Genomic DNA, 13152 nt, shown 5'->3' with positions numbered 1-13152 from the left:
ATATGTGCAAAAAATAGCGCACATGGAATATCATTAAAACAATACAAAACAGAAAGACATAATATACATTAAAAAAGGTGAATAAATAAAAGATGTTTATCAATAAAATAAGGACGTATAAAATATAAGTATAAAATAGACCAACTGTATGTAAATAATAATGATAATAATAATATATATATATATATATATATATATATATATATATACACACACACACACACACACACACATATATATATATATATATACATATATATATATATATATACACATACAGGGGCATCAACAGCAGTAAAGACCCCTGGGCATAGCAGTGTATTGGGGCCCCTACCGATCCTCCAGCGGTAGGGGTGGGGGAAGCTTTGATGACCCCCGGGTGGTAGGGGGTATTTTATCAACTGCTCAGCATGAAGGGCCTGGATCAGTAATTTCCACTAATTACCCCTTTACTGCACAGATGGTGGGAGAAGGGGGCATTAGGCTGAATGAAGGGGCCCTGATACATAACTTCCAGGGTGGTGGAGGATGTTTAATATGCAGAGGAGGGGTGTGGGCTTATTATCCATAATTTTCTGGTGGGAGGACAGCTTGCTTGACTGCAGATATCTCCAGTTCCCAGAAATAGATTTCTAATATTTTAATGGAATTAAAAACTAGAGAATCCCACCTACCAAATGGTATTGGGGACTAGGGGATCAGAGTTCAGGAGGCAGAGCAATCTGCCAACAAGTATATAAAACTACATACCAGGTGTGTGGAGCTGGAGCAGTAACCAGCTGCTGGAAGGCTGATATCTCTGGTTTTGGGAAGAGTGTCCTTCAAAGGGGGAGTCCCAGCTTTTGGAATATACCCTCAGAAAAACTCTAAGTCAGACAGAACCCGAAATATCTGACTGGAAAGAGCAATTAACAGGTTTGGATGGGGACCACTTCTTTGAAGTCAGATATCTCTGGTTCCCAAGGGCCGATTTTTAAAATACTTATACCCATGGAAAGAGGGGACCCTCAGCTTTCAGCCTAGGGCCCTCAGACTCCAGGGGGGGTTTCTGGGTACTCAGAAACCCCCCCTGCGTGCGCTACTGTAAAGATTTGTCACATTAAAGTGTACAATTTACTCAATACATCGTGAAAAAAATATAGGTGTATAGGTGATAGAAATACAACCAAGAAATGAAAGTAGGATTAAAAAATAAGTTCTGATTCAAATTGATAATTGTTTGGATGGGGGTGCGTTTCAAAACAAATCTATAGGTGGGGGGGGGAATGAATATTGTGGGCATCATTGGTGTTTGGTACACCTACAGGGGGTCCCCAATTGATGGGAAATTTTCACTACTTATTTTAATCCTACTTTCATTTCTTGATTGTATTTCTATGTACACCTATATTTTTTTTTTCACAATTTATTGAGTAAATTGTACATTTTAACGTGGCAAATCTTCATCTCAGTCTTCATCTTCAACTTATTACACTCATAACATTCAAACAAATACAGGCAGCGCCATGCCCATCGACCAAACATTATCAATGAATCCGTTGATGCTTGCGATGACTGGATCGGTGGATTGGCCCGGCGGGTGTAGGGAAGAATTTGGCCCATTGCACCTGTTGCCAGTGGTGCCTTGCGATCCGGGTAGCGTGCGTTGCATCATGACGTCATGTGGCCGGGCCCGCGGACCTGCTCCTGCACTCAGGGCTGCCCCACTGTTTGGTAGAGACGCCCTGTGCATGCGCTTTACAGATCTCCAGACATCAGAGACTGCGGCAGCAACTCTGCCACTGCTGCTCACCTCAACGCTCCGTTTTTATTAATTATGGCGAGCTAAGTAACGCCCACCCCGGTCTCCACGCGCTCAGCGCCTGTAATTACATACCCTAGAAACTGTACCATTGAAAGTATAGAAATGGAGATGTGGCCACGCCACCTTTCCCATGGCCATGCCCCTTTCTGATTTTGTACTGATTTCTGACCCTCAGATGTTGGAGTGTATATCATAGGTGCTAAATCTCAGGAGTGGATGTGCAATTCATTAACACACACACAAGCTATGAAGTCTGGAACGGTCGGTTTCAAACAACAACCCCACACCTGATTTCATTGCTGTCATTGAGTATCAATGCAAACACATTCTAACATTATGGTGGACACAAATTACAATCATACTGTAGATCTTTGGCACAGCATAAGATGAAATTTGACAGCAATTTTGGAAATAAAAGAACCCAAAGGTTTCCCCGGGCAATGCCGGGCGGGTCAGCTAGTAAATAAATACATAGGTGGGACACTTATTATTATTTATTATATTTCATAACTGGTCACATACCTGTTTAATAAATGCTTTTATTTTTTTTATTCCACATTCCAAAAATGTGAGCGCTGCCATCCATTTGTTGTGTGTTTTCTAGTTATCTGGGGTCTGACCACCCCTTATTGCAGCTGCTAGTGAAGCAAATTGTGTCAAGCGCCTGTACCTCCCTGTACCTCCCTCAAGGGGGCAGGTTTTTCTTTTCTTACCATTGTCCCTGCCCCCCGATGAGCAGATTTGATTGTCCTCCCCGGGTTTCTCGAAGAGACAACTTCAAAGGTAGGAAAGTGTGGAGCAGGGTAGTTGCACTGATGGGAATCTTTCCCACCTTCCAAGCATGGAAATACACCTACTACATAAAATGGTGTTTGCTACCTAGGGGCAGATCCAAGAAAAATTACACAATAGAGGAAGAAGGAAGATCAGTGGCAGTGATCCTGCTACAAGAAGCATGGCCTCACAACATACGCCGTCCCCAAGACCAGCACCCCTATTTTTTCCCGGTGGCAAAAGCAGTCCTGCCAGAGAAATGCAGTAATGAAGAGTGAGGGGAGGAGAGGAGCCAAGGCCCCACATCTCTATCAGGGAGAAGTTATGCTTTCTGGCTTGTTACGGAAACCATTGTCCTAGTGAATAGCTTTCACCCTTTATACCCCTTATATCCCTTTCACATCAAACAAATAATAACCTGGTTTATTGCCGAGTCAATCCGGGTAAAGGTGCGCTGTGAAAGCACCAAAAGCACCTAATAACCCAGGTTGACCAACCCAGGCAATTGGACCCGGTTATAAGAAGGGTTAAACCTGGGTCACCCTGTTAATAATGGGCTACCCGAGATTAGTGTGAAAGGATCGGACCCAGGATCAGGAACCCGGGTCCAACTTTCCGATGTGAATTCAATATTAATTAAAAGAGCAAAATATACTACTACTATACGCATAACTGAGTGCAATGTACTACGCGTCAGTGAGTGCAAAGGACTACTGTGGCATCAGTGAGTGCAATCTACTATGCACGGCATCACTGAGTGCAATGTACTATGCGCGGCATCAGTGAGTGCAATGTACTACGTGCGGCATCAGTGAGTGCAATGTACTACGCGTGGCATCAGTGAGTGCAATGTACTATGCGTGGCATCAGTGAGTGCAATGTACTATGCGTGGCATCAGTGAGTGCAATGTACTATGCGTGGCATCAGTGAGTGCAATGTACTACGCGCGGCATCAGTTAGTTCAATGTACTATGAGTGGCAACAGTGAGTGCAATGTACTATGCGTGGCATCAGTGAGTGCAATGTACTATGCGTGGCATCAGTGAGTGCAATGTACTATGCGTGGCATCAGTGAGTGCAATGTACTATGCGTGGCGTCAGTGAGTGCAATGTACTATGCACGGCATCAATGAGTGCAATGTACTACGCGCAGCATGAGCGAGTGCAATGTACTAAGCGTGGCGTCAGTGAGTGCAATGTACTATGCGTGGCATCAGTGAGTGCAATGTACTATGCGTGGCATCAGTGAGTGCAATGTACTATGCGTGGCATCAGTGAGTGCAATGTACTATGCGTGGCATCAGTGAGTACAATGTACTATGCGTGGCATCAGTGAGTGCAATGTACTATGCGTGGCATCAGTGAGTGCAATGTACTATGCGTGGCATCAGTGAGTGCAATGTACTATGCGTGGCATCAGTGAGTGCAATGTACTCCACAGACTCTGCAATTAGGTCAGCAAAAGTCAGGGATCTGCTGGCTTCACTGAATTGATGTCACCATTGCCAGGTAGACTCATTATAGTACTGCCACTGGGTGCAGAACCACCTTCCTGCCCTTCTCCTACTTCCGCCTCGATCTTTGCAGGGCGCCGCGCATCCCAGTGCCTGTCGGTTTCTAACAAATGGTGACCGATAGAAGCCGCAGCTGCTACTGATGTATCTTTAAAATGCTATAAATATCAGAGGCCCTGCATGCCACACCCCCCCCCCCCCCCCCCCGGATCTGCCACTGAAGCTACCCCCTTCCTGCACAAAAAGCCTGTTCTGATAAATTGCAGTGACACATGCCCCAGGGCCATCGGGCCACCTACAACTATCTTAAGAGTTGTCTTGTCAAATATTTCGTAATTAGCTGAAGCCCCCTACATACTCGGTGATCCCGGAAGGAAGGGAGTGGCGGCGGGCAGGAGGGGGTGACAAGGGGAGCGACGGCAGGTGCAGCATGGTCATTGTCGACTATGTATGGGGCTTTACACAGTACACAAGTGTATAAATATTATATTTCTCTATATTAATGTTTTTCTGTATTTATTGCAGAATTTACAATGAAAATTTTGGATTTACAATATTTGGTAGATATACAAGTTACATTACTGCAGTGATTAATCATATACAGCATAATAATGAAAGATACATAGTTTAAAAAAACATTTCAAAATAATATCACAATATCAGCATTTATTATTTCCCAGCACTGATATACAGACCACACTGTGCTAGAAGCTTTACAGCAGAGAGCGACACCCCAGGCAGGAAATCGGAACTGCACAGGTTTTGAAAGTTGCAGGGTGCTAGAACATTAGTCTTAGTACGTCATGCTGACTTCTCATGCTGTTCTACGGGCCCAGATTGAACTATCGGCTCGATTCGTGCAGGCAGGGGTACGTCTGCATTTGCTGGGGTCCATCCTTTTTTGTGGGCACGCCCATGAAACACTGGAGATATGACTGGGGTCTCTATGGGGTGGGGGCATTGCCAACTGCCCTGGCCGCCTAGTTGTTAACCTAGCACTGTTCTTATAATTCTCATTGAATTGCATTTTATATAAGCTTTTATTATATTTCTTCAAAATGTCCATTTGCCTTATGAAATGAGATTAGAATTTTACATCAGTTGAAAACATTGTAGGGCGGAGGTTCCAAAACCATTTTTGAATCACTGGAGTATCAGAATTTTTTTCATGGCACCGAGGCTAAAAGTTTCTTATTGAGAAATTTTGGAAAAAAATATATTCAATTTAGTAAATTGTGTTTAAATGTCACCCTCAGGTTCCATTATCTGGTGAAGATTTCGCTTGTGTTTGTCCATGTGTTTGATTGTGGAAGGTTAAGCAGTGAGACGATAATCACCTGGGTGAATGTCTACTTGAGGTACTTGCCCTTCTAGCCAATGTATATGCTGATTACGGAAGACAATGTCAAGGCAGCGTGACCTATTGGTCAAGCCAAATCTGGGTGTTAGTATGAAAGCTCATCTAGCGTTGGATATGCTCAGAAACATAAAATATGAGGCCCAAACTCTAGTTCCAAACCAGCTCCACAATGTTAACAATACTTTACTGTGAAATACCTATTTTAGTAATTAAGATCATGCTCCTTTTCTGGTACCAGTTCTTATTTGGATGACAGCGACCCCTCTAAGGTGGATCTAGATATGGCAATTTATTGGAAGTGCTAACCAAGCCGGGAACCAATACAGTCTTGCTTTTCACAAATACGCCTTGGCTAAAAGTTGCTGTGCAACGAAACGCGTCGGTGAATCCATCAATGACCTTGTGACACCAACTCAGCTATCCAGTCACCCTTTTTGTACCTTAGTGTCCGAGCCAGCCTCCATACTTCAATTGCAGGTTTTCCCGGGTGACGACCCGGTTGAGAACCCCATCTATCTCCAAGGGAGTGTGCCGTATACCATCCAGGCCAAACAAGTAAAGTAGGTTGTATCCTCCATCAAGCGACAGGAAAAACCATTGCTACCAAGGATATCGAAATACACATGAGGCATTATAGCAGGCCTGGCCAACCTGTGGCTCTCCAGATGTTGTCAAACTACAAATTTCATCATGCCTTGCCACAGTTTTGCTATAAGGGAGTGTTAAAACTGTGGCAAGGCATGCTGGGATTTGGAGTTTGACAACATCTGGAGAGCCACAGGTTGGCCTGTCCTGCATTATAGGAACGGACACCCATAATGTACAGGTAGGATGACCTAATGGTGACTATACAATTCCTTATAAGAATATCCGAGTTACAGTCACACAGTTAGTGTTACATGAACAAGTCCTTGATTTTATTTATTTTGTATTAAATATCAAGTTTTTAATATAACAATTGTGGCATCACACCGCTATACTCCTATTGAGCGCAGTCACACCACCCACCCCATTTTTTGTTACTATTGTACGGGAGGGACAACCCCGTCCTTTGTACTGCAGCTTGGCACAGCAGTCTCACATCTGGCGCCCCATTGGATACTTGTTATCTTTCCCACCTGCACGCCTTGGCTAAAGGCTATTGATCAAAAGCTCTCTTCAAAAAGGAGTTGTAAATATATCACACTGTTACTAACACCTATTGCTATTGTTCTATACTGACTCTCCGCCCTCCACATACTAACGGACTACCAACTACTAATCCTTATGGCCCTAACTGGAATTTGCTTTATGTTCTCCAACTAACACTGCTAAACAACATCATATTCTGTCTGTGGGACTAGAATATTAAAATCAATACTGTTCCGTATGTCTGCCTCTCAGTATTATTGTGTTATTGTTATTTGTTTATGATACATTTTTGAAGTTTTATTGATTCGATTACATTTATGTTCTATTTTAGCACAGTGTTTCTCTCTATTTCTATGTATTTTAGTAATGAAACATTTAAGACACAGAATATTGTCTTGAATGAAAGAAGAAATGATAACTGGATGCAGCGATCTTGAAAAAAAATTTTTTGCATAAAGATGTATGGATTAGAGCTCTGGTCTCATCTCAGACCATCTTAGAGTCAGAGGCGTCAGAGGTGGACTTGGTCTTAGATGGTACATCTGCCTGCGGGGAATCCTCAGTGAAAGCTCTCTCGAATATAGATTGGAACGATGTCCCGAATTTGTCCTTGAAATCTCGACCAATGAAAACATAGAGAACAGGATTAACGCAGCTGTTAATAAATGCCAGGCTGGAGGTAAGTGGTATTCCAACACCTACCACATCATAGAGAGCTTGACTATCGCTATAATATAAAGACCATTCAAGGAAGGAGAAGACATGATAAGGGAACCAGCAGACAAAGAATGAAATGATGACAGCTACGATAATTTTAAATGGCCTGGTAGATGTGGCAATGTGATTTCTTTGGATACGCCACATAATTATCGTGTAACATGAGACAATAATGAAAAAAGGAAATACAAAGCCTATGATGAATCTATATATCACCGTGTCCCTATGTCTTGATATGAACAAGTCCTCATTATCTGCAAAGTTGTTATAACAGAATATTTTCCCATTGTCATCATCGATATCTCTAAATATAAAGTAAGGTAAACTGAAAATAAAAGCCAAGATCCATACAACAAGCACAACAATGGAAGCCAGTCTTGGGGTTCGATGGTTCTGACACCAAACAGGAAAAATGACAGAAATACAGCGATCTATACTGATAACGGTGAGCAAGAAGACACTGGCAAATAGATTGAGAAAGGCCACTGTGCTGTTTAACTTGCAAATATATTTTCCAAAGGGCCAATGAAAACCAAGGGCAATGTAAGCAACGCTCAAGGGGAGAAACAACGTGAAGACAAAATCAGCTATCGCCAGATTGAGGAACCACACGACGTTGAATGTCTTCTTCATTCGAAAGACACTGAACCAGATGACCAGGCCATTTCCTGTTGTACCCAGTAGGAAAGCCACAGAGTAGATTACCATGGAGAAAACATGAACGATGCGTCTCACATTTTCCATCTGCACTGAGGGATCCTCGTAATCTTCGGTTGAGTAAGTTTCATAAGTGCCATCAGAGACACCTTCACTGATGTTCCCCACACTTTTGGTGATATTGGGTGTCAAATACGCATTTGTAGTGTTGTCCATTTTTTCGAGGCTGAAGGAAGAAGTAATTCTGCGGAGATAATTCAGCAAAAGTCTGAGATTACATTTTATGTCAGTAAACACTGTAAAATGATCAGTTTTCTAAATAAAAGTGATACACAACAGTTCTACTTTCAGCATAGATTCATCACAACGATATATAGACATTTAAGAAGGTAGTCGTTTAGAAATGTACATATAACAATGATTGAAGTCTTCTCTATCACGACTCCTGTTTAGCCTTCCCTATACATTTTGGGCCTGATTCAGATTTTTTCGCTAGGCAGCATATACTCGCAATAAAAAATTAATATTTATACACTGCATATACTGCAGCCTAGCTAACAAATCAGTGCTGAATGCCAGCCCCCCCCCCCCCCCCCGGCCACCTGCATCACCTCTTAACATGCGAGGGGAGTTGTACGAGATCACCTCCCCTCTAATGCAGACAAAGGGAAGAAAAATCTTTCAATGGTCCCTGACTATCGAAGGACTTTTCTCCCCTTTGGAAATAAAAGTTGGTAAAAAGTGACTTTTACTTCAGCCGCAGTTGGGCGAAAAGGGGGAGGGCGCTGTGACATCAGCTGCCTGCGTTTTTGGGGGAACGCCCCGTGCTGAGAGTTCCCCTGCTCCAGCCCTGTGTCCGCCCCCGTCCACCCCTCCTGGGCGAATGGCCCTGTGAGTGTGAAACTCGGTGGTGCCATGCGCAAACCCCCCCACAATAGGACAAAGGGCCAAATTCGGACCCAACGGAATGGCCCCTTTGTTGGCATCCCTACTGTAGACAGTGGCATTAATAGGGGGATGTGGGCCACACTCGGGTGCGTAGTTATCATTTTGCTTCCCAATCTTTGAGGGAAGAGCTTGTGACCCAGCAGTATTGCTATATTGAGTGTTGTGTATTTAGTGGATATCTTACCACAGTCACATTAAAAATGTAAATGAAGGAAGTAACACATTTCTATCTAATGCGCATCTGCTGGAAGCTACCTGTGAATGGCTCAACCAATGCGGTGTCTGCTCACCTCTATAGATAAAGCTCTAAATTAAGTAAATAGGTCTTCCACCGGCGCTCCAAGAAAACCATAAAGACCACATGTCCCTTTAAAATGTCCCATTAAAAAGGTGCATTGAGAAAATAAATTCCCTTATTAACTATGGATTTCTGATCGTCTACATGGTTTTCCCACTATAATTTATTATTCCATGTGTGGACGTACCACCACAGTAGTAGTGTTCCTATGGAGAAATCACTGGTAGTACAATATGTAAAGCATAAGATCACAGTACAACGTCCTCCTACTTTAGAAGCAACTCTGAATAAAATTAAATATTTCTACTTTCCACCAAAAATACTGCTCTGTTAATTCTGAATTGTGCCCTAAAATGATGAAAAAAATAAAAAAAATTAAGGGGAGAATGGAATAGAATACAACATTTCGCCAAATTTAAAACTTTTAGAAGCTTTAATTATTTTCTAAACTGTACTAAAAAACCTGACTGCTATGCTCTAGTGCAGGCTGGCCAAACCGGTCCTCAAGATCTACCAACGGTCCACGTTTTCCAATTCAACTAGCTGGTGCACAGCTGCAGTCATTATTAACATTTTCAAACATGCTGCATTCATTCCTACTATAGATCCACAGGTTGCCTGAGACACAGGAACTGTTGGTAGATCTTGAGGACAGACTTGGACACCCCTGATCTAGGTGAGAGTGAAAAGATACTAAAACATGATTCATCAAAAAAGATCATATTGTCAAAAAAGTTTTATGCTGTAGAGGCGTAACTCTTGAAGGCAACGGAGTCATCTGCCGCCGGGCTCCTGCTCCCAAGGGGGCACCTCTACTCCCCTGCAAGTTTGAATCAGTTAATTGAAAGCCATTGATATAGCTTCCTTGGCTGACTCCCACTCCTACCAGGACCATAGACATCACACTGTCTGTATTTTAAACATATCATCCATACACACACATGCATACATATATTTATATAAGGTTGTGTGTGTGTGTAGGGGGGAAGCGGACCAATATTTATCTTGCTTCTGGGCAATTGGGATGAACTTACGCCACTGGCTGTACATATAAAGTGGGTGTACTCACATTCTGTGATTGTCAATAGGGACAATATCCAGTAGTTTGAAGAACTTGTAGATGTAGTTATCTGGTCCTTGTAGCTATATATTTGAAAAAAGCAGAAAGAAATAATTTTTAATGCAATACTTTTTTGAGCAAGGCAGTTCTATCTATCTATCTATCTATCTATCTATCTATCTATCTATCTATCTATCTATCTATCTATCTATCTATCTATCTATCTATCTATCTATCTACCTATCTACACTTACCCAACCTCAGATAAGGAAAGGAACAGCCCAGCACTCACAGGGTAAATGAAGAAAAAAGTTTTTATTGTGGTTTACAGCATATTAGGAAACCGTTACATCATGGCTGACCCAACATACATTTAAATGGAAACCTTCCAGCTTTCATCACCCCTGAGGTTATCTAAGGATGGGTAAGTGCAATTATTGGTACTTGTTTCCTAGCACGGCCACAAATCTTATGGATCGTGTACCTTTAGTTAAGGTACACGATCCATAAGATGGACCCGATTTCCTTTGAAATCAGGTCCATTTGGCCGGCTAGGATAAAATATCGGGGGCATCGCGTCGGTCGGGACCGTTAACAATGGTCCCGACGCGACCGACGCGATGCCCGCGATTTCCCCATAGGCTTCAATGTTAAAAAATATTTTAACATTGAAATCGTGTCGGGAAAGGTAAAATATCGGGGGCATCGCGTCGGTCGGGACCATTAACAATGGTCACGACGCGATGCCCCCGATTTTTCCATCGGGTTCAATGTTAAAATATTTTTTGACATTGAAATAGTGAAAAAATGTGAAAAATGTGAAATGGGCCAATATGACCCATTTCACATTATAGATGTCCCCGTCGTCACCCCACGATAGACGCCAACCCGAAGCGTGGCGACCGCAGCGAGCCCGCGAGGGGCGGCGGTGCGCGTCCTCCGACCTTTTCATTCCCCTACTATCCACGTCGGCGTGGAGTTGAGAATAGAATAGTGTGGCGAGCGCAGCGAGCCACCGAGCCCGAAGCGTGGCGAGTGCAGCGAGCCCCGCGAGGGGACGCGGATACCTTCACAGTTATACGCGTCCCCTCGCGGGCTTCACAGGTGTCCGTGGCGACGCGGACACCTGTGAAGTCCGCGAAGGGACGCGTTTACCTGTGAAGGTATCCGCGTCCCCTCGCGGGGCTCGCTGCGCTCGCCACGCTTCGGGCTCGGTGGCTCGCTGCGCTCGCCACACTATTCTATTCTCAACTCCACACCGACGTGGATAGTAGGGGAATGAAAAGGTCGGAGGACGCGCACCGCCGCCCCTCGCGGGCTCGCTGCGCTCGCCACGCTTCGGGTTGGCGTCTATCGTGGGGTGCGGTGTACGCCGTTAAATTTGGGGGGGTTGGGAATATTTTTACATTGAATACAATGTAAAATCGGGTCCCAGGGACCCGATTTACATTTCATTAAAAAAAAAAAATCGGGTCCAAAATCGGTCGGTCGCGACGATCGCATCGCATGCGACCAAATCGCATGCGATGCGATCGACCCGATTTTTCCGACACGACCACCCCGATGTAAATCGGTGTGGCCGTGCTAGGAAACAAGTACCCAATTATTATTACCTTCTGGTTCTGGACCCTGCACCACTGTCATTAACATCCTATGAGTGAGTGCCGTTTTGTAATCTTACTATATAGATATATCTATCTATATACTGTATTTATCTATAGATGTATAGGTACTTATGTAGTATCTGGGCGTCCGATTTAGAAATCGGATCGCATCGCATCGCATCGCATCGCATGCGACCAAATCGTATGCGATGCGATGGTCAAGATTTTTCCATAGGATTCAATGTTAAAATGGTCTGAGTCCATTTTAACATAGAATTCAATGGGAAAAAGGGGTCCTTTTCCTTTCCCCACTATCCAAGTGGGCATGGAGTTGGATATAAACCTGTGGCGAGCGTAGCGAGCCACCGAGCCCGAAGCATGGCGAGCGTAGCGAGCCCCGCGAGGGGACACAGAATACTTTTTAAGAAATATGCGTTCGCTCGCCACGCTTCGGGCTCGGTGGCTCGCTGCGCTCGCCACGCAATATAAAATCAACTCTTTGCCCACTTGGATAGTGGGGAAATGAACAGGACCTTCTTAACATTGAATCCTATGCAAAATCGCATCGAATCGCATCGCATCGCATCTGATTGTATGCCTTAAGGTAAGGCATACAATCACAAAATCGGACGCCCAGATACTACATAAGTACCGATGTATATATCTATATATAAATATATATATATATATACAGGTCCAGACAATCCCACCAAAGCGGGAATAAACGGCACTCGTAGAGACTTGTATAAATGCAAAAAAGGTGTATTAAGAAAATACAGGTATGTGGGGGACGTTTCGGGGTATCAGCCCCGTCCTCAGCCCCAAACCTACAGCTGTAGGTTTGGGGCTGAGGACGGGGCTGATACCCCGAAACGTCCCCCACATACCTGTATTTTCTTAATACACCTTTTTTGCATTTATACAAGTCTCTACGAGTGCCGTTTATTCCCGCTTTGGTGGGATTGTCTGGACCTGTACCTATTACGTTTCTGGCACCAGGAGCAGCTGTTACCGAGACTATTTGAGTGCCGGCAGGATTGGACAGATATATATATATATATATATATAGAAAGCACTTACCCCCCTCTTGTTGGAGAAGGATAGAGACCGGCACACGAATGATGGTTGAAGAAGGAAAACGTTTATTGTACAATCATATTGCACAAAATGACAGCTGTAGACCTGACAGCCGTTTCAACTGCATGCTCACAGTTTTCCTCTGATGAAACGGCTGTCAGGTCTACAGCTGTCATTTTGTGCAATATGATTGTACAATAAACGTTT

The 13152-nt window shown here is 43.7% G+C and overlaps 1 protein-coding gene across 1 annotated transcript; it reads right to left on the bottom strand.

The window, feature by feature from the left end:
* Nucleotides 1-6243: 6243 nt before the first annotated feature.
* Nucleotides 6244-10346, bottom strand: LOC146041794 (chemerin-like receptor 1). The gene is made up of 2 exons (XM_083161687.1): nt 10274-10346; nt 6244-8202 (listed from the first exon to the last, which is right to left on the bottom strand). The coding sequence occupies exon 2, from the start codon at nt 8172-8174 to the stop codon at nt 7071-7073; it is 1104 nt and encodes a 367-aa protein (XP_083017813.1). The 5' UTR covers nt 8175-8202; nt 10274-10346; the 3' UTR covers nt 6244-7070.
* Between the last annotated feature and the right edge of the window lie 2806 nt (nt 10347-13152).

The sequence above is a fragment of the Crinia signifera genome, chromosome 19 (genome assembly GCF_055691185.1).
Source record: "Crinia signifera chromosome 19, ASM5569118v1, whole genome shotgun sequence".
Taxonomy (NCBI): Eukaryota; Metazoa; Chordata; class Amphibia; order Anura; family Myobatrachidae; genus Crinia; species Crinia signifera.
This window is presented reverse-complemented; position numbering and strand designations above follow the sequence as displayed.

Excerpts from the sequence above, each read along its gene's own strand:
- LOC146041794 (XM_083161687.1), bottom strand. The coding sequence starts at position 8,174 with ATGGACAACACTACAAATGCGTATTTGACACCCAATATCACCAAAAGT.